We start from the raw sequence: 19,381 nt of genomic DNA, 5'->3' as shown, positions 1-19,381 counted from the left end.
ATACTGCCCATGACTTTCAGCTAAAAAAATTTTTTCTCATTTTTTTTATAAAATATTGCAAGAAAACACGCCTCCCGCACCTTCATGGAAATTCTCTTCCCTCGTACAAAATTCCCCCATAGAAATATCCCCCCACGTAAACACAATTCCCAAGTCGAATTCCTGCAGGACCTGACGTATGATTTTGCATTTTGAAGAAAGATTATAAAGTTCTAAATGTAACTAATTGACCTATTCCAATAATAAAATGGCTATATTTAAATAAAAAAATAAAAAAATAGCGTATAAGCGAGCTATTGATGAGAGGCAGCCCTTTTAATACGTATTATTAAATGTTTGAATTAAGTTTTAATGTTACTCCTTAAGTAAAGTTAAGAAAATACTATATTTTTATGAAACAATTGATCGTTTTTTAAATAATGTTGTTAAACCCATCTCCCACTCCGAGGAAAATTTTAATTTTCCCACAGGATATTTCTCTAATGAAAGATTCTTTCACGTAAATGAAGTGCGTAGTATTTGCAGAATTAATTTTGCAATGCATAGTAACAGAACGCGATAGAGGTAGAAATTTGTTATATGTACTCTTAGTGCATAAATTGAACAATTTTCAATTGAATGAATGAACGAAAGGAAATATCTTTGCCCTCAGCCATATCCAACTCATTTCAAGACTAGACGTTAACAAGTAAAGATATAAAGTTAGTGCTCTTCGGGTAAAAAAAAATGGCTACTTTCAATTCAATGGTAACGTATTTTCAATTTATTGAGTGTCATAGACGTATTACACGAAACACATTCAAGAAGTAAAGAAATAATAATGGGGAAAATATATATAAAAATATGATGAAAATATAAATTAATTTTGAAAGGCATAGTAACAGAAAGCGAAAGAGGTAGAAACTTGTATGTAAATGTAATGCAGAATTTGAGCAATTCTCAATTGAATAAAAGAAAAAATCTTCGCCCTCAGCCATATCCAACTCATTTCAAGAATAGGCGTTGATAGTTTTAGATAGTGCTTTTCGGGGGAAAATTAAAAGAAAAATGGAAATCGTAAATTTAATGGTAATTTATTTTCAATGTATTTAGCGGCTGATACGCATTGCACCAAACACATTCTAAAAGTGAGTAAAGGTAAATCACAAAGAAATATAATTAAATATGATGGAAATATAAATTGTAGTAAGAAGTAATGGAAACTACAAAAAAAAAATAATCAAATACTAACTTTACACATTAACTATTTAATATAAATATACCTACCTCATAGTTCATGTCCCTCAGACAATTGAACTGTACCTAGTATAGAGAGAGAAACCTGTTGTTCGCAGATTTGAATTCTGGGTTGCTTTTGGTCTCATACGTAAATATTTAGAAATTTTCTTTATAATCTTACAGTTGTACATTATCTAACTGGACAAACCCCTTCTCCCCCCTAAATAAAATAAGATAAATTTGTCTTTAATGAATAGGAAATGATATTTAACACCTAATATACTTATATCAAATGGATTCAGTTTATGAACTGATTTAGCAGTGTTTAAATCTTCTATTTATGTAAGGTACCCCAAGTAAAATTTAATACTACGTTGGTTTATTCTTGGCCTCAAATCATACGATTGGCCGTTCAATGTTTGATTTTGTCCTATAAATCATATGTATTATTCAATTATGTTTAAAAACAAATTATATAATATATATGTTGATCATTTTATATATTGTCAATAAATTTTGAGACACGTAAATAATGTTTAATCTTTGTTTCCTCACAGTTGAATCAATTAACAGGTAAATTTGTAAGAAAGACGCAATGCGCGAATACAAAGAAAATAAAAAATAAGTTATATATTACACCTTAGGGGAGTTATGGGAAAGGTATAGCTGGACTGCATGCAGAATCTGACAGCTACAGTTCGTTACCACGAACTGTTTGATTAAGTAAAAATTGTTTAATAACGTCACTTTTTGGAATGGGGTCGGGACTTTGACCTAGTTTATTTAACATTTAATGGTTATATTTGTATAATGGTTAATATTATGTCGGAAAAGTAAAATTGTTTAATAATACGAGTATAGTAACTCCCAAATCCAAAACCTATAGTAAGTATCCCATGATTTTGCGAGCTACAAGAATGGGTATCACATTCTAATTGAGAATAATTTTATAAAATTAAAATTTATTATTTCAAAAAAATAACTGGAGACCCTTCCCCCCTTAGAAGAATTCCTATAGGACAAAAGGCATGATTAAGCATTTTCTAGAAGGATTGTCGTAACCTTAAAATAGCAAATCAATTTATTATAAATTATAGGATACTTCCAACGACGACATGAACCTATTAGTAATGGACGATCTTCTACCATCTGGCCAAAGAAGTATAGTTGATGAGGAGATTTTGGCCTTGTCCCAAGCCAATAGTTTTGGGCAATTGGAAGAGAAAAAGGTAAACATTAAAATGTTGTTCTAAAAATGTTGTAGTTCCGAATGTTTAGAATTTGATTTTGAAAAGAATTATATTACTATTTAAAAAGTTAAATACATATTCAGAAAAATTTAATTTAAGAATGATATGTATTAGCGTAATTATTAATACATATTATTAATCCCTACGAAAACATTCCTCCTTCAAGCAGTAAGAAATTGGAAAAGAAATGTATTATTTTTCAAAAGAAATTGTTGAATTAAGTGTTGCGTTATCTTAGAAAGTTCAAATTTTAGTTTTGAACTATTCAATTGCTATAATTAAAAAAAAATGTTCGCACGCAATATGCCAAATCTGTGGTTATTTTTTCTTGTAATAAAATGCGTTTCACCAAATTATTTTATTATTGACTTGCAAAAGGATGAATCATTCATTAGCAAGTGTTAATTTTAATTATATTATTCTGATTTGGTAGCATATTACCTTCATAATGATTAAGTTACTCACTCAAACATTATAACAACCAAAAAATAATATAGATTTATTAAGTGGTTGAATTAAATATCTAATTTGATATTAAGTGCCGAAACCCTATAGGCAAGTGTGTATTCTCCTAATGAGCCCTTGTGTTGGGTTGTTGCCTATGAATTATTTGTATCTTCTTTTTTTCTTTTTTTTTATGTTTGGTAAATTACGACTACCACTTACTGACGACACGATTGCCTGTCCGTGGATTATTCTTTATGATGGATTGTGTATGGCTATGCTGTTTGACCTGTGTGATTGTATGGATGAGTAGGGTTAAGGCCTCATTCAATTGCTGATCTATATTAATCACTAATGTAGGAAAATAGTCTTCTTTTTCTCATTCATTTTTTTTTTTTTTTTTTTTTTTTTTTTTTTTTTTTTTTTTTTTTTTTTTTTTTTTTTTTTTTTGTACTGGTCTTTTCTCTTTTCATTATAGAATTGAAATTTATAATTTGAAAATATGAAATCGATAATTCCCAATTTTTTGTATAATGTTTCAAATGGGCCAATTTTTTTATTCTAGAAAACATTTGCTTCACTTAAAATAATTTTGCAATTGATTTGGGAATGAATAAATTATTTGTTTTCAAGATGATATTGTAAACATGTTGAATAGGTCTGTTAACATATTACCTTCGTATTGTTTCAGTATTTCAGCCAAACATTATCACTAAAAAAAAAGAAAATAGAGATTTATTTAGCGATTAAATTTTAGTTTTAATAAAAATGAAACATGATATGTCAATGACTTACAAAGGTTATTATTGGGGCAATTGTATTGTGTATTTGAAAACGCGAGAAGCATTGGCGCTACATATCCAATATCCCTCTCTAATAATATAAGGTCGCTGTAACTTATCGTATTGTTTGTTGATGTTTAAGATTGTAAAATTCCAAAAATGGATAGAATGTGATGTTAGTATGTAAAAAATTGATTGCATTGAGTATTATAAGTAGACTATGGACGATGAGAAAGAAAATAGTGGCTGAGAGTCAAAACTGTGGTTGGTAGTAAATAATCAGACAGCTTCTGCCCCTCCCCGTTAATTATTCATCACAGTACCTATTTGGAGCTATGTTAACTGTACCTGAAATAACACACTCATTGCTCTAATTAGCATTAAATATCTTTCCGTTAATATTTATACTTGTTCAATCATATTAGTTCATAATATAATTATCCGAGTGTTTTTATTTTAATATATGATATGAATTAATATTCATTAATTCTGGTTACAGTATTTTAAATTATAAATCTTGTGAATTTACCAAACCTACTTTTTAATCTATGCTAATGATATATTCTAGATGAACAAAATGGAATTTTGTCATCACCTATACGAAAAAGTAATGAAATTTGTAAAAATGGACGATGCAAATGAAGTAATGAGTGAAATAGAGAAAATGGCAAAGAACGATGTCACTATGAAAATTAGAGTAAGTATCGACTGAAATAAATTGTCAGTACTCAGAGGCAAATTCTATGAAATTAGTACAAAATTTGATAAATTAAATCAAAATAGTGAAAAACCTATAAAAAAACAGTTTGCAATAAATAGGTTTTAATTTTTTTATGGCAATTGATGCCTAATTAGTCATATGTGAAAAAATTATAGAGTGTAGTAAAAGATATAATTGACTGTAGAAAAATAAAGAAAATTAAGCAATATATCTAATGAAGTTATTTCAATAAATTGACATATGATTAAAATGTAAATATTTTTAATTATTAGTATTTATATTTATAAGGCTTTGCATAGTTTTTTAACGAAGTTAAAATGCAGATAAAATAATAATAATAAACGAATGTACGACAATTATTAAAATAAATTCCTGTGACAAGTTTCGAAGGGTTATATTTTCTTTCTTTATATAAATTTATTTCTATGAATTAGTTTCTATTAGTAAGCGAGAGATCAGACAAAGAGAAGTTACTGACTTAATTGGAGATATATAATTTTGGCTAGATATTTGCAAATTAGAATATTTGCAATTGGCTAGATATTTGCAATTAGGGGGAGGGGTACGGTATTCGGACAGAGTGAAGTTACAGAACAATTCATTATTGTTAATATGCACATTAATTTTACGTAATACATTAATGATTCAGACCCAGTCTATTTCCCAAGATTGTTTATAAAGTGTGAAAGGAAAAATCGTTCAATTTAATATATTCAATTAGGATTGAGCATGAGAGAAACAGGTTCTAATTGGATGAAGAATGGTATGTCGGCGCTGTATAATATAAATACCCCAAAAAATTATGTATCATAATAATGAATATAGACGCTAAAAAGGTTTTGGAATAGAATCTCGGCAATGAATACAAATATGGGTTGCCATCTCATTGTAGAAATAACCATTGTTATATGTTATTGAATTTATGTTTTTCAATGATCCGCAACAACAATAATTCATTGCTTGAGTTTAGAAGGAAATGTGGGACAAGACCGGGATTTATTAACGTTCTCGGACAGGCCAAATTATAGATGTTGATTTCCTCTTTTAGACAATTGTTTCCATACAAGGGTTTGTTAATGCAAATAATTATTATGCCTTTAAATATAGTCAAGACTGAAGTATTCTTTCCAGAAATTTTTTTTTTAACATAAATGTTATGTGTAGTAAATAAATTTGTTTGCATTTTCAAAAAGTGATGTCGTAATACTTATATTTCAATTCGAATTTTGACTATGTTTCCAATTATTATTTGCAAGTGATCTAATACAGTATCTAATGTTATTTATGTAATCGAATTTTGTATTGTTAAACGCGTACAAAATTAACAGTAAATTCTTGAAACTATATTATCTAAATGTATGTTTATGATTTCATATAAACATGTTAAAACTTGTTATTCTCAAATCAGATTTTTTAAATTGATATTAAAATAAAAAATTAATGGTTGTTATATAATTATGAAATTTATCACGATTTAACATTGATATCCAGTAAAAATTATTGTATCCAACCTTTCTTATCATATATATATATATATATATATATATATATATATATATATATATATATATATATATATATATATATATATATATATATATATATATATGTAAATATATATATATGAATAAACTTATTTGTAGTTTTTATTTTTAGGTTGGAGCTGTGAAAATTTATCTCCAAAAAAAAAATAATAAAGAGGTATTAGAGGGGCATTTGAAAATGAGCAAAATTTATGCCCAGATAAAGCACGACAGCGAAAGCTGGAGGATGTTCCTCCAGAAAGAGGACGCTGTTCGTTCTGCACACAATGTGTACAGCTCAATTAATGACAGCGAAGAATGTAAGTACAAAGATCATTTGCTTATCCTAATTACAAGCACACTCTTCTTCTTTACATTTGTATCTAAATTATTCTTATTTGAAATAGTTGTCTCTAAATAAGTGAGTGTGTTTACTACTGAAATAAAGTTAACATTTAAATAAATTCCCCATTTATTTGAAGACATTTTGGGAAAAAATTGTTTATTTCTTATTGTATTGTTATAAGGTATCATTACGACCAAAATACTTTTATAATGCACACTCACTTGTTTATAGAACAACATATGACTTTAAAAATGTATTACCACAAATCTTGGGGTAGTAATTTGTGCTAGTTTAGTTATGTCTCTAATAGTTCTCTTGATCCCGGAAGCGACTCTTTCTATAGTCATCGATTTTCTTTTTGTATGACCCCTTCTAATAATATTAAATGTATTCATGGTAATAAAATAGAAGTTCCGATAAAGAATTAAAAAAATTATATATTTTAATATAAAATTTTAAACATAAAATAAAATACCTGTTGATTTACAAATAATGGTCATGAAATAAATATATTGTTTGAATTTTTTTACAATCTATAAGTGTAATAAATCGAAAGTTTTGGAACAATTTACAAAAACAGATAATAAAATAAAAAATATTTTAATTGAAGTCTGAAAAAATATTATTAATAATATGTATACTTTAGCAATGAACGAGTTCTAAAACAAATTATGTCTCTAAAAGACTCATAATAGTACTCTCTTCTATTTGATTTAAAAATGACATAAAATCACTCAGTATTCAGCTGAGGTTGCCAATACTCCCCTCAGTTTAGAGATGGGATAGACACTAATGATACAGGACAGAATAGTTAAATTTTATTTGCTTTTAGACCTCCCTAAACTTATTTTCAGTGTAATGAAAATTCTAATTCCTATTTAAATTTTTAGATTACTTGTGTTACCTATTTGTATTTTCTTCATATTTAAAAAAAGATCATTCATTTAGTACATAAATAACAACTTAATTCATTTTGCAGCATTGAAATTGAATGAAGAGGAGTGGCTCAGGAGAGGTTTTGCAGAGTATCGGAGCAAAGTTTTAAAAAAATTAAACATAAGGTCGATGATTCAGCAGAGGGCGCACAAGGCAGAATGGGTGAGTGCATTCATGATTAATTTTATTTGAAAAATTTAAATTCAATTCTCAATGGACATTTCTATTGTAATGATTATTTAAAAGTGTTTAATTGATGTTTTATAAGAAAATTAATTCAAATAAGCTTGATCCTGTGTTGGAGGTTTGTCTTTGAAATCAGACGTAAAACGGCATCTCGAGCTCGACCTCGTTAAAGGCATCAAGTTGCAAAGCCAACACAGTCAGCCAGTACTGAAAATCAACATGACTTAAAAACATTCAGAGGAGGAATAATTGCCAATTATTAACATATTTTTACAGAAGAAGTCTCTTGAGACTTATAAATATATGGCGAAAAATATTTAATGCCAGTTATTGGAAAATCCAGCGAAAGGAATGAAACGGATATAATATAGATGTGTTGATAAATTATCTAACGGAAAATAATTGTTCTAATTTGATTTATCCAATACTTCAAAATTTCTAAACTGCAATAGGTATGTCAATAGCTATTTATTGTTTCTCCTTAGGAGCCCTGAATAAAACAATTAATTCCAAAGTTTCAGAATTATTTATTCGTAAAAGTGAATGAGATTTGTTAATTTTGATTGAATTATATTATAAGTAAATTAAGAAGTTACATACGCTGTATTCATATTATAATATTTTAAACCTAAATTTTCTAGTTTAAAAAAAAATTTAACTAAATTTATCAAAACCAATGTCTAGGTGTATTGCTGCTTTAATAATTTTTGTCTGTGACTATTGTGCTATTCAAATCTAATTGTGGTACATATTTCACCTTACATATGTATGTTATTTATGTTTGTTTAATTATTTAATTTAGATTTGTTGTATGTTATTTAAATATGCCAAAAAATAATAATTAAAAAAATGAGATAAACCTTTATTAACATTGCCATTTAATTTATTACTTTTGTACTTTCCTGTAGTAAATTTTTTTTAGTTCCCCACTATTTTATTTCATTTGGCAATTATATAGAGGAAGATTTTTGTAAACAATGAATTGACCGAAATTAAGTATTAAAAAGGTCAATTATTTACTGATGAAATTTTAAAAAAATTGTTCATACAGTTTGTTTTGAGAATGAACAGTTAATTGTTATTCCCCCACTAACAATGCTGACATTATGGAATTTTTTGCGGCTTGTTAATTTGTGTTAATTTAGTGAAACTCGATAGTACTGAACATATAGGTGAATGAATGAATCCCGTAATAAAAATTAGTTTTTCAAATTTTGACATCCATGATATAGTAAAAAATGATATGACAAGCAAATAGAGATATACTGTGGAAGTGCTAGAATTGATTGTTAATTACTGTTACAGAGTATTTTATAAAATAGCAGGGAAATGTATTTTGTATGTAATCTATTTTTAAATCGTATTGGATAATCATAAATTAATTTCAATATAAAGTACAAGTTTTGGAAAAATGTGTTCAACAAATCTCAAAATTAAATGTTATAAAAATCTTTGGATACGCAAATTTGAAGAGCAGGTAAATTACCTAAATACAAAGGTTCCCCCTGGGTCGGTTGGTCTTATTGTTCCAAAATAATAATTACTAGGGTTTTATAGTTAATTAATGCTGTTATATATTAGACATATGTCAAGACACTGAGTGTAAATTCAATATTGCTCGTTTAACTAACGAGACTATCTATAAATGTATATTGAGATTTGTATCGACTTTGAGCTAGTGAGACTCAATATATGTTCCTTTTCTAGATGATTGACCTGCTGAAACACCCGGAGCTACTCCAGCAAAACAATGAAGAAGAAAACTTGAAAATAAAGAAAAATTGTTTCTGTCTGCCAATAAATACAATTCTCTAGAGAAGGCCAAAAGATTTCTGAGAAAACATTTTGATATTATTTTATAAATGAAAAAAAAAGTTGTATATATATATAGATTTTTGATCTGACTTATAGGTAAAAGATTATTACTTAATTTTTGAGCGTTTCATTACGATAGAATATTACTTATTCTTTCTAGGTAGACGTTAAGTATGAATAAATTGGAGATCGTAACTTATATAATACATTATTTTCCGACAAATTATCACATTTAAAGCCAGACAAACTATTCACGAAGTGTATAAAAGAAGTTGGAACAAGGAACAATTAAATAGTTGTAATATTTAATAACTCGGACACGGCAACCTAGGAGCGCAGAAACTGTCGTGTAGAATTTCCAATAAGAATCGGGTAACATAAAATAGATGATAATATTATCAGAAAATAAAAATAGGTCGTGTTCATTTAAAAATAGTTTGTGATTTGAGCTTGAGAAAAATGATAATTGACTGAATAATTAAAACTTAACAATTATTCGAGACATATATACATACATATATATATATATATATATATATATATATATATATATATATATATATATATATATATATATATATATATATATATATATATATATATATATATATTTTAAGGCAACACCACTCGTCCACTCGTGTCAATTTACCTCTGGGAAGTTCTCCTCCCCAAAAAACCCTCTCAATGTGAAATCTCCCTGCATAAAACTTAAAGTTTTTATTATGTACATGAGGGTTCCCTCGTAAAAACCTCTGTCTTATTGCTGAAGTTTGTCTTTTCTCCCAACTCTTTAGCAACAACTACTGAAGCATAAAGGTTGTTTAAATGTAATTTAATTTAAAGTACTATTATTGAGTCGAAATTTTAAAACATTTCTATAGTATACAGAAAGCGTTGAAAGTAGTTTCAACTATATTCAGGACGTTTGAAATTAAAAAAACTGAAGTCTAAAACAATAATATGAACTATTCACAGTAACGCATTGGTTGTTCCACAAGATACATTTCAATGAAAATGTTTTATTTTTTTTTAAGCTAAAAAAACAAAAACAGAACAAGCATCATTTATATTCTAAAGTACGCTAAAGAGAATGGCAATAATGCACCATTTAAAAATATGACTTGCAAATTGTGTTTCAGCCCTGTTGGGCCCCGGATCTCAACATGTGACATCAGTTGGCCATTATTAAGTCAATTACAGTTATCCTGTGGTAGCGACTTCTAAGTTGCATCCTGGAAATAGAGGTCTGTTTATAAAAGAACTAGAAATTAGTTTGATTCAGCGAACTTTTCTAGAATGGAGTTAAACACTTTCGGTTATGAATTCGTAGCAGTTCAGAAAACTGTAAAGGAGTAAATACGGTTTAAATCAATATATAATTATATTCAATGCTTTACAATGTCCCCAGGGAAAAAATTATAAATTCCTTTAGAATTATTGACTTAGGCCTTTTATAAAGACATTTGAAATGACTAAATCACTAGAAACGTGTCAGACAACAAAGTTTCGTTGGTTGGGACGGCAGTTCCATATGAGTTTGAAAATTTTCAACATTAATTTTAATGTCCAATTCGTTGGGAGTAACTACTGAAGCATAAGGGTCCTTTAAAGTTAATTTTATGACATTAATTTTAAGTACAGAAAAAAGTTTAAAGTACCATTATCAAAGTTCAAATTAAAAGAAACATTCTTATAGTACAGAAAGCGTTGAAAATAGTTTCAACTATATGCACAAAGTTGAAAAGTTAAAAAAAGAAGTTTAAAATAATAATATTAACTATTCTACAATAACGCATTGGTTGTTTCCTTAGATACATTCTAAATAATAGGTTTTATTTTTCCAGCTTAAAAAACAGAAACAAAACAAACAATATGTATAATTAAGTGTGCACAGATGAGAATGGCAATAAGGCTATATTTAAAATTATGATTTCCAAATTATGTTTGATTAATTTCGGGCCCCGGATATCTCAACAGTTGACCTCAGTTGGCCACTATTATGGGAATTGCAGTCATCCTGTGTTAGCCAAAATCGAATTTTCACCCTAGAAGTAGAGGTAAGTTTATAAACAACTAAGAAATCAGTTTAATTCAGCGAACTTTGCCAGAATGGAGTTAAACACTTTCGTTGATGAATTTGTAACATTCCCAAATAATGTAAAGGAGTAAATGTTTTTTTCACAACATTTTGTTGTGAACATTTTTCACAGCTATTCAATGCTTTACAACTTTCCCAATAAAAAAATCATAATTTTATTTGAAATTATTGACTTAGGCCTCTTAAGAAAATAATTGAAAAGACTAACACATTAGAAACGTGTTAGAGAACCAAGTTTCGCAGGTTGACATGAAAATTCTCAATTTTAATGTGAATGCCCATATCTTCTCCATTATTTTCGATACTTGTGTCGCGAATTCAAAATGTATCTATTATTTAAACAAAGCTTAATTCCACGTGAAAACACTGGAGAACATACGCGCACCTGCTTGTGACTATTGAATAATATGTTCAACTCCATTCTGTTGCCCCTCCCCCGCCAACGAGGAGGCGTCGCTGATGGTGATCCTAATTTCATTACAATTTCCAAATTAAAATTCGAAACCGAATGAATTAAGATGCACCGGGGGAGAAAAATGTATGGATTTGTTATCCAGGCTAACCCGGGTCAAATCCATAATGTGGTGCCCAAGGCACAGGGCTACCACACCAAGTTTTTCAGGTGTGCTGGCGTGCCTTTGGTTCACCATCAGCTAAGATTTTAGCTTCAAGTGTATGTAACCAGCCAGCAGTCTTATTCGTGGTGCCCAGGTACAAGGCTTCCACGTCAAGTTTTCCTGGTGTGCTGGTGTACCTTTGGTTCAATATCAGCTATGGTTCCAGCTTCTAGTGTATCTAACCAACCAGCATATTCATTTTAAACCAATGTAAAGTTCATTCATATACAAATGTTACTTCAGTCTTTAGTTTATACTACCACATCGTCTTAAAAATCAATATAAATTCCCTACTGATTTAAAAATAAAAAATAATAATTTTCTATGAAGTATCTAGAGAGAGACTAGAAGCAGGTGAATGTTTCTGAGATGTTAGTATTTAGTGCAAAAGCTAGAATTCACTTAAGTGTACTTTAATTCCAAACTTGAAAAAAAAAACAAGTTAAAATCACTTTAAAATATGATCTCTTATGTTATATTTCATTTATGTATAATTTAGATTAAAACATAGACCAAAAAAGATTAGCTACATCTTTGAAGAACAGCAAAAGTCATACCTGAGCAGTCCATTGCTTGCTTTCCCATCAATTTCACATTTGAATCATCGCAGAGACACCATGTGCCTTCCAACGTTCGCCTGTAAACGTAATAGTGACCCGAGTTGAAATTAATACCTGTATGAACAACAATGGCAATAGCTCTATATCGCCCCAAAGATACGACGATATCATTGTAGCTAACGTCTGATATGACCTCACTCATTGTGCTTTCCAAAAAAATGTGATCTGGCTCAAAACTAATTATTCTTCTCGTAATTTTATGTGTCATTGCACTCCTGTCCAAGTTAATTGCAAGAAACTGCGGCATTTCAGTAAAAACTGTGTGTGATGTTAGTTGATGTTCATTTGGGCAAAATTTTCCAACAGGATATGGACTTAACACTTCACTAAATTGAATGTCCGATGTCTCAACAACCTCTTCATGAGCGGGTGCATCGGGATTCAGAACTCCTGGAACTGGAAAATAGCACACTTTTCCATTTGTCATATTATCATCTATTTGGCTCCAGTTACAGCGGTGACAAGCCAAAAATTTATGATTCTTGAACTGAAATAGTCTACTAAGAGGACTGAGGGCAGTTGTTGTGCTTGTTTCCGAGTTTTCTTCATCCATACTTCTAAACAAAGCTTCCCAAAACTCGCAGAGTGACTGCTGTTCGTCCTCAACAAATCCATACACAGTCGGCAGCAATGATCTTAGCTGGACTGTTGACTCTATCTTGTCAAGGGACGACACTGCTAGCCGTAAAATTTCAGTTGCAACGTTGCCTTGTGAATTTTGCAGCCTATCAAAAAGTATTCTGTGTAAGCTGAAAACGCACTGAACTGCAGAGTTTGCATAGCATGAAACACCATCTCTGTTTTGGAAACCTTTTCTTCCTGCACCAATACCCCTTTGGTAGAGCTGCTTTTGGTTGGATCGTTTCTTGTTGCCTTCAATACCTAGGATAACGCTATCACCTGTCGTTGGCAATATCGTAGCGTTTGATCTTACTTCATTTGTTATAGACATTGTTTTTCGGCTTTTTGTCTTATTTGGAAACGAATCTTCTCTTGCTGGCTTTCTTTTTTCCCCTTTTCCAATGATTGCATGTTCGACATTTTTCTTCCTTTTCGGATAAACATCTCCTATGCTACCTATTTCCACGACGTCCTCATTCAAATTAGTTGTGGGTGTTTGGATGATTCTCAATAATGGAAGGTCAGGTCTATAACTACTCCTAAGACGATTATACTCTGAGATTGCTTCCATGTCAGCAATAATTTTACTTGGATCAAGTTCCACAAGATGCAGCCCTGCGCTAGTGGTAACTCTGGATAATGCAACATAAATCATCCCCGGTCCAAAGCAACGGCTTACTGCATCGACGATAGCACATTCCAAGCTGAGGCCTTGGACTTGTGAATAGTAATTGCAAATGCTAGTTGCAATGGAAACTGTTTTCTAGTATAATAAACCTCTTTGAGTGCTTCAAATCGAACTGTAGCACGGCCTATGCTTGTCAACTGATCTTGACCATCAAATTGTACCAAACACTAACTATTTCACCAGATGGTATACTTTTAAACTCTTTGACGTAGCCCATGGATCCGTTTACTAAGCCTTTATCCACTGCAATGTTTCTTTGAAGCATTACTCGTGCACCAATTGATAGTACCAATGTTGTTAATGCACCAGCTGTTCGTTTGCAGTCATCTGCAAAGCTTGAAACACTTTTTGCTGCTTCTTCTTCAATTCTTTTATTTCTGACCACCGAAGAAAGACAATCAATGGCAGTCAGTGTAACATGTTTCGAGCTCGTTTCCTTTAGCAGTGTGTTGTTTATTAGCCTACAGTCGTCGTTTGTGGGCATCAAAATAACCGGCACTTTCCCTTCCTTACACAAATTACAATATAATTTGGTAATTTCTTCTGAGGTGGCTCGCGACATGCATCCAAATTTCCGTGTAGAAAGACACTGGAGATGCTGTTCTTCACAATTTCCAAGCCTTATGTTTGCAAGTGTATCCGCATATGGCTTGTCATTTTTTTGCCTCATGTTGATTGTCAGCTCATCATACTCAAATTCATGCCATAGATTAAAGGATCCCATGGATCCAAGTCTATTTCGGATTTCTAGACGAGTAAGAGGAATAAACGGTGGATTTGCCGACACAGGCCTCAATTGAAGAAAATCTCCAAAGAGAACAAAGTTGGCATTTCCCATTGGGAAATTAGTAGATTTAATTTCCGTCAAGCGCAAATGAATATACATCAGCATTAGAGACGAGACCATACTTATTTCATCTATAATGAAAAGTCGAGTTCGTCCAAGGGTTTTTCTTAATGTCAGCAATTGTTCGGTGGATAACGATGAATACTTTGCAGTTTTCTGCTGGTCAACTGGCAGGCTTAAGCATCGATGAATGGTAACACCCTTTATACTATGAGCAGCAAGTCCAGTTGGGGCCATAACAACAACTGGACATTCCTCCCTCACGAACTCCTGACAAATGAACCTTCTAAGTACACTAATTACTCGTGACTTCCCAGTTCCCCCAAAGCCAGACACTATCAGTCTGATAGGCTTATCATTGCTGCCATTTTTTAGGTTGCCTATAATTCTGTCTACAATTCTCTTCTGATCTAAATTAAGGGAATTGAAGTCATTTGACAACTCTTCACTTGTGATTGACTCTAGTAGCTGCCTATTCGCATTGACTAAATCTTCCATAGCATCAGCTGCTCTATCAATAATCTCTCCTTGTATAGCGTTATTTGGATCATCAATCTCATGTTGCCCATCAGTTAAGTCATTCATTTCAGTAACCTGAATTTCCGTGGCTCGCTGGCGTACTCTTGTCTCAAATTCGGCATCGCATTTGGTTTTATTTACCAGTTTCTCATGATAGGCTACCATGGCTGGATATTTTTCACTTTCAATGCAATATGTTTCAAAGTTGTTGAAGTCATTAACCAGAATATCGCGTTCATTTCTCCATGGCTTGAACAATTTCAACAGCATACCGTAGTACTGTTCTTTCTTCTCGTCGGATTCCAAAGGATTGGCCTTTTTGTGCTGTATGATATATGGTTTTTGAGTGCGTCGTCTTAAAAAAAACGAACCTGTTTGCAGTAACATTTTTTCATCATTGCCCCGTCGTTCGCGTTCATGCCAAGACAGCAGCTCATATAGACTCATGTGTTCCATATGCTCTGGCCTATTTGGATAAACATCAGCTACCCAGTGGGCAACATACAGATCCGAACTTTGGGGATCCTTACTTGCAATTACTTCCAATTCCTTGAATGGTTTAAGTGTCCTTTTTAGTTCTGTCACCTTCGATAAATCCACAAATCTGAATTGTCTTGAGAAACTGTACAATTTTGTGCCAAGAAGCCTATCTGCCGCCTCTACTGCTCCAACTTGACGCGTTTTAACTGAGTTTAATAGAAAAGACATTGCTCGTGGGCCCAGACCTTTGTACGCATTATTCACTTCTTCCCACATCTCATCAATTTCTGACTTCTCACCTTTCGTCATGTAGTCTGTTATATAGTATGGCAACTTGGAGCCGATATGGCCAATATATTGAACATCTACATTTGACAAATTGGCCAATAACAATGAGGGATTGTAATCATTGATGTACCTCTCCTTATCTGTACGAGCAATGTCATAGATCCTCTTTCTTGGTTTTTGGCGGTTTGTCCCATGAGCCAAACAATCAATCACATCATGGACTTCAGTTTGTGTTTTAGAAGGGCGAGGAAAGCCGAATCTGCAATAACTAATCCATTTGCCTGAATTTCTTTTGAATTTCCGTTGGCAGTATTTGTTGCAGCGGTGCATCTGGTGATCGACAACGAGTTTGTGCAGGGTTGGACTCAATAGTTTATCAGGAAATTGGCATGTGATAATGCTATCAATGTACCTTGTAACTTCATCCAGTGATGATTTTCCAATGACTGGTGCATCTTCTACCCAGAGAATGCAATGCACATGTGGAGCACCTCTCGTTTGGTATTCAATTCGCCAAAAGTAATCCTTGATTTTACCAAAGACAGGATTCAACTTTGCACAGATAAGGTTGTTGAATATGGCCCTCCATTTTTTGTGGAAATGTATAGCCACAGACACAGGGTCCATTGCTGTTAATTCAGCTGGTGTCATTTTATCGACACCAACCACATGACTGTTGATGTCACGTAAATGTTTTATGAATTCTGGAGAATACCATTCTGCACAAGAGGCTGTAATAAATAACGTTGGTGGCCCTTCTTGCTCTATCATAGACTTGACTTTTCCCGCCAAAGCATGAAAATATTGTCGAGATCCTCTCACTTTTGACTGGACTGAAAAAATTGACGTTTCCATTTCACCGTCTCTGTGTCGAACTCGATCCAGAAAATCTTTTGCACTTTGATTAGGCCTGACAGTCCTAATCATATGTGCAACACTGTTACAAAAGTAAGACAACTCTTGATGTTGAAAGTTGTGAAATAGATAGTTTTTATCTAAACGGAACTGCGGGTGTCTACTAAGAAGACGCCCTTTGATGTAGTCTGCATTTCGCATCGAAAACTGACGGGCCATGTCCCGCATATGGTTTTTGCCATCAGGGAAGAGATTTGGAAATGCTTTGATGTCCAATTCCTCTTGAAAGAGATCCTCCCCTAAACCATGTAATCTTTTCAATTGAAATTGGTCATTTTCAATGTTTTTATTGTTCTTGAAGTCATCTATAAAGTCTTTCGGTACTGACGAGTCTAGTGGTTGTATAGAGAAATGCTCTACTAAGTGTGATTTGGCATCATTTGTAAGTTTTTCTAATATTGCTCCCTCTGGTATTTCATAAGTTTGTTCTTGTCCCTCTTCTTTTTCTAATAAACGACTCTCAAGAATCTCTTGCAACTCCTCTAGTGTGTACGCTTTGATGTTCCTGTACACCATATTGTTTTCTTTCAACCAAATTAGTGCTTTGTGTATTTTCCTCAAATCAATAAGTGCTGTCCAAACATTTTTATTATAGGTTGGTTGACCATTGACAAGTATCACAAAGCTGTCAATGTTGAGCAACTTGTCTGGTTGTACATCCGCATTTGCTACATCTACAGGTAGATATACAATTCTTCCTTTAAGAGCCTCTGTCAATTCGTTTGCAGGTCTCTTTGATCCCATGACTTGTCCAAGTCTAACAACAGTTAGACATGGCATGACAAATCTTATCATTGCCAGTTCAAATTTATTCAAATTCTTGATGCAATCTGGAGTTGCTTGGACGTTAAGGTTATTTCCAACAGAACGTACATTTTCTTTATTTGAGAGCATTTTTCCTGCACAATACTCACACAGCTTGAATGTTTCCAATAAGTAGTCCATCCAGTCAATTGACATTTGGAGACCATCTCTCTCTTCTCTAGGTACATACTTATAAGTCTCTTCTTGAAGAATTTGGGTCATATAATCAAAGCCCTTTCGCTTCGAAAAAGAGCCAAGAACTTTTACCTCATTTGGCAGTTTTAACTGTTCGCAACAATCACAAGGAACTGATGGGTATTCGTCTCTTATTTCAGCTACTTTCATAATATTTTTCCCAAAGATATTCATAATTTCCGATTCTTCTGTAGAAACCCGAGGACGCATATGCTCCAGAAACATTGTAAAGTTTTTCATCCTCAGTTTTGAAATTGCAGCTTCTACTATGGATCTTAATTGTGCAATACTACCTTTGCTTCTAATTGTTTTCACATCTCTAATGAGTCTGCATCTTTCTATTGCCTTGTACAAGATTCTAACAAAGTTTGCTAGAACAGGAAAATGTGGCGCCAATGCTCGTAGAGCACGAAGAAAGCTGTAACATCCATTGCGTGGGTGACAATAAATTGAATGTCCCATTTTGTCAGGGTGAATTGACTGGTTTGTGCAATAATTGAATTTATCCAAATACAATTCAACAAGGGAATCCGTTAACGAATCTTCTTTGTTCATTTCGGAAATTGTGCAAAAGAGGATATGACACATTTCAATGTCAATCGGCTCAAATTTGCAGAGATCTTGGTGACATTTCCATTTAAATGGGTGATTTTTGTCTGCCAAACGACTTTTGACAGCAGAATTTTTTTCGGTGGTCCTACTCTCATCAGTATTTTTATTCAAATCCTTTGCAATATATCTTTGGCAGATATCAATGAGAATTTTACTTTGTATGTTAGTATTCCATTCTTCATCATCAAACTTGGTAGAAGACTGCGATTCTGATCCTTCAACTAACCTTTTGAGAAAAGGAGATACAAAATTAGGAAAGCTTTGCCCAGTTTCATTATCTTGCTCGTTTTGTGTTGTCGTCACACACAAGCATCTATTACCAACTTCTACAGCTTGATTATTACCATAATCAAAAAATACTGCTCTTCCTTCCTCGTCAATTGGAATTGCAGTGTAAAGGTCACCAGTGTGACCACATCTCAAACAATGGTTGACATCAAAGATTTTATACACTGATTCGAGGTGATAAGCTTCATTATACACAAAATGTTCCCTGACATTTCCCAATGCAAGGGTGAATTCTGCAACATCAGGGACATAATCTGATTTTGGTAGATGCTCCAAAAATTTTGAGCACTGCTTGTGAATGCTTGCATGTAGCTTTGCTAGTGAATTTGATGATATGTTAATGACTGCGTTAGCTTTTTCTAGCAGTAGCTTAAGTTCAATGATTGAATACTTTCTCTTATTTTTTTTTGTACATATCAAAAATGGTATTCAAATTTTCTAAATCTGAGTTCATTTTTGCTACAGTCCTGGACTTATATGCCCACCTTTGTCTATAATTTCTCACAAAGAATCTGGATTGCCTGTTATTAGCCACAACCGAATTGTGGTTTGACTGGCTTATGAAGCA

General features: G+C 32.1%; 2 protein-coding genes across 3 annotated transcripts; one reads left to right on the top strand and one right to left on the bottom strand.

Moving 5' to 3' along the window:
• The first annotated feature begins 688 nt into the window (after positions 1-688).
• On the top strand, positions 689-9,237 carry LOC136027914 (uncharacterized). 2 transcript variants are annotated; one of them, XM_065705350.1, is made up of 6 exons: positions 689-747; positions 2,316-2,447; positions 4,263-4,391; positions 6,072-6,258; positions 7,264-7,382; positions 9,114-9,237. In XM_065705350.1, the coding sequence occupies exons 1-6, from the start codon at positions 727-729 to the stop codon at positions 9,219-9,221; spliced, it is 696 nt and encodes a 231-aa protein (XP_065561422.1). In that variant the 5' UTR covers positions 689-726; the 3' UTR covers positions 9,222-9,237. The 2 variants fall into 2 exon arrangements, with proteins under 2 accessions (XP_065561422.1, XP_065561423.1); XM_065705351.1 differs by lacking the exon at positions 4,263-4,391.
• A 985-nt stretch (positions 9,238-10,222) lies between these two features.
• On the bottom strand, positions 10,223-13,844 carry LOC136027913 (uncharacterized). The gene is made up of 2 exons (XM_065705349.1): positions 12,494-13,844; positions 10,223-10,453 (listed from the first exon to the last, which is right to left on the bottom strand). Exons 1-2 carry the CDS (start codon positions 13,830-13,832, stop codon positions 10,422-10,424), a joined length of 1,371 nt encoding a protein of 456 aa, XP_065561421.1. The 5' UTR covers positions 13,833-13,844; the 3' UTR covers positions 10,223-10,421.
• Between the last annotated feature and the right edge of the window lie 5,537 nt (positions 13,845-19,381).

The sequence above is a fragment of the Artemia franciscana genome, chromosome 6 (assembly GCF_032884065.1).
Source record: "Artemia franciscana chromosome 6, ASM3288406v1, whole genome shotgun sequence".
NCBI classification, from domain to species: domain Eukaryota; kingdom Metazoa; phylum Arthropoda; class Branchiopoda; order Anostraca; family Artemiidae; genus Artemia; species Artemia franciscana.
The sequence above is the reverse complement of the archived record's forward strand: the minus strand, read 5'-3'. Positions and strand labels throughout refer to the sequence as shown.

What these genes read in the sequence shown, in the direction of transcription:
- LOC136027914 (XM_065705350.1), top strand. Translation starts at nt 727, where the DNA reads ATGGCTACTTTCAATTCAATG. An exon ending in TGGCTACTTTCAATTCAATG is followed by an intron (nt 748 to 2,315) that starts GTAACGTATTTT and finishes TATAAATTATAG; the next exon opens with GATACTTCCAACGACGACAT. An exon ending in GGGCGCACAAGGCAGAATGG is followed by an intron (nt 7,383 to 9,113) that starts GTGAGTGCATTC and finishes TTCCTTTTCTAG; the next exon opens with ATGATTGACCTGCTGAAACA.
- LOC136027913 (XM_065705349.1), bottom strand. Translation starts at nt 13,832, where the DNA reads ATGATTTATGTTGCATTATCCAGAGTTACCACTAGCGCAGGGCTGCAT. An exon ending in GCAAGCAATGGACTGCTCAG is followed by an intron (nt 10,454 to 12,493) that starts GTATGACTTTTG and finishes CTCTATTTCCAG; the next exon opens with GATGCAACTTAGAAGTCGCT.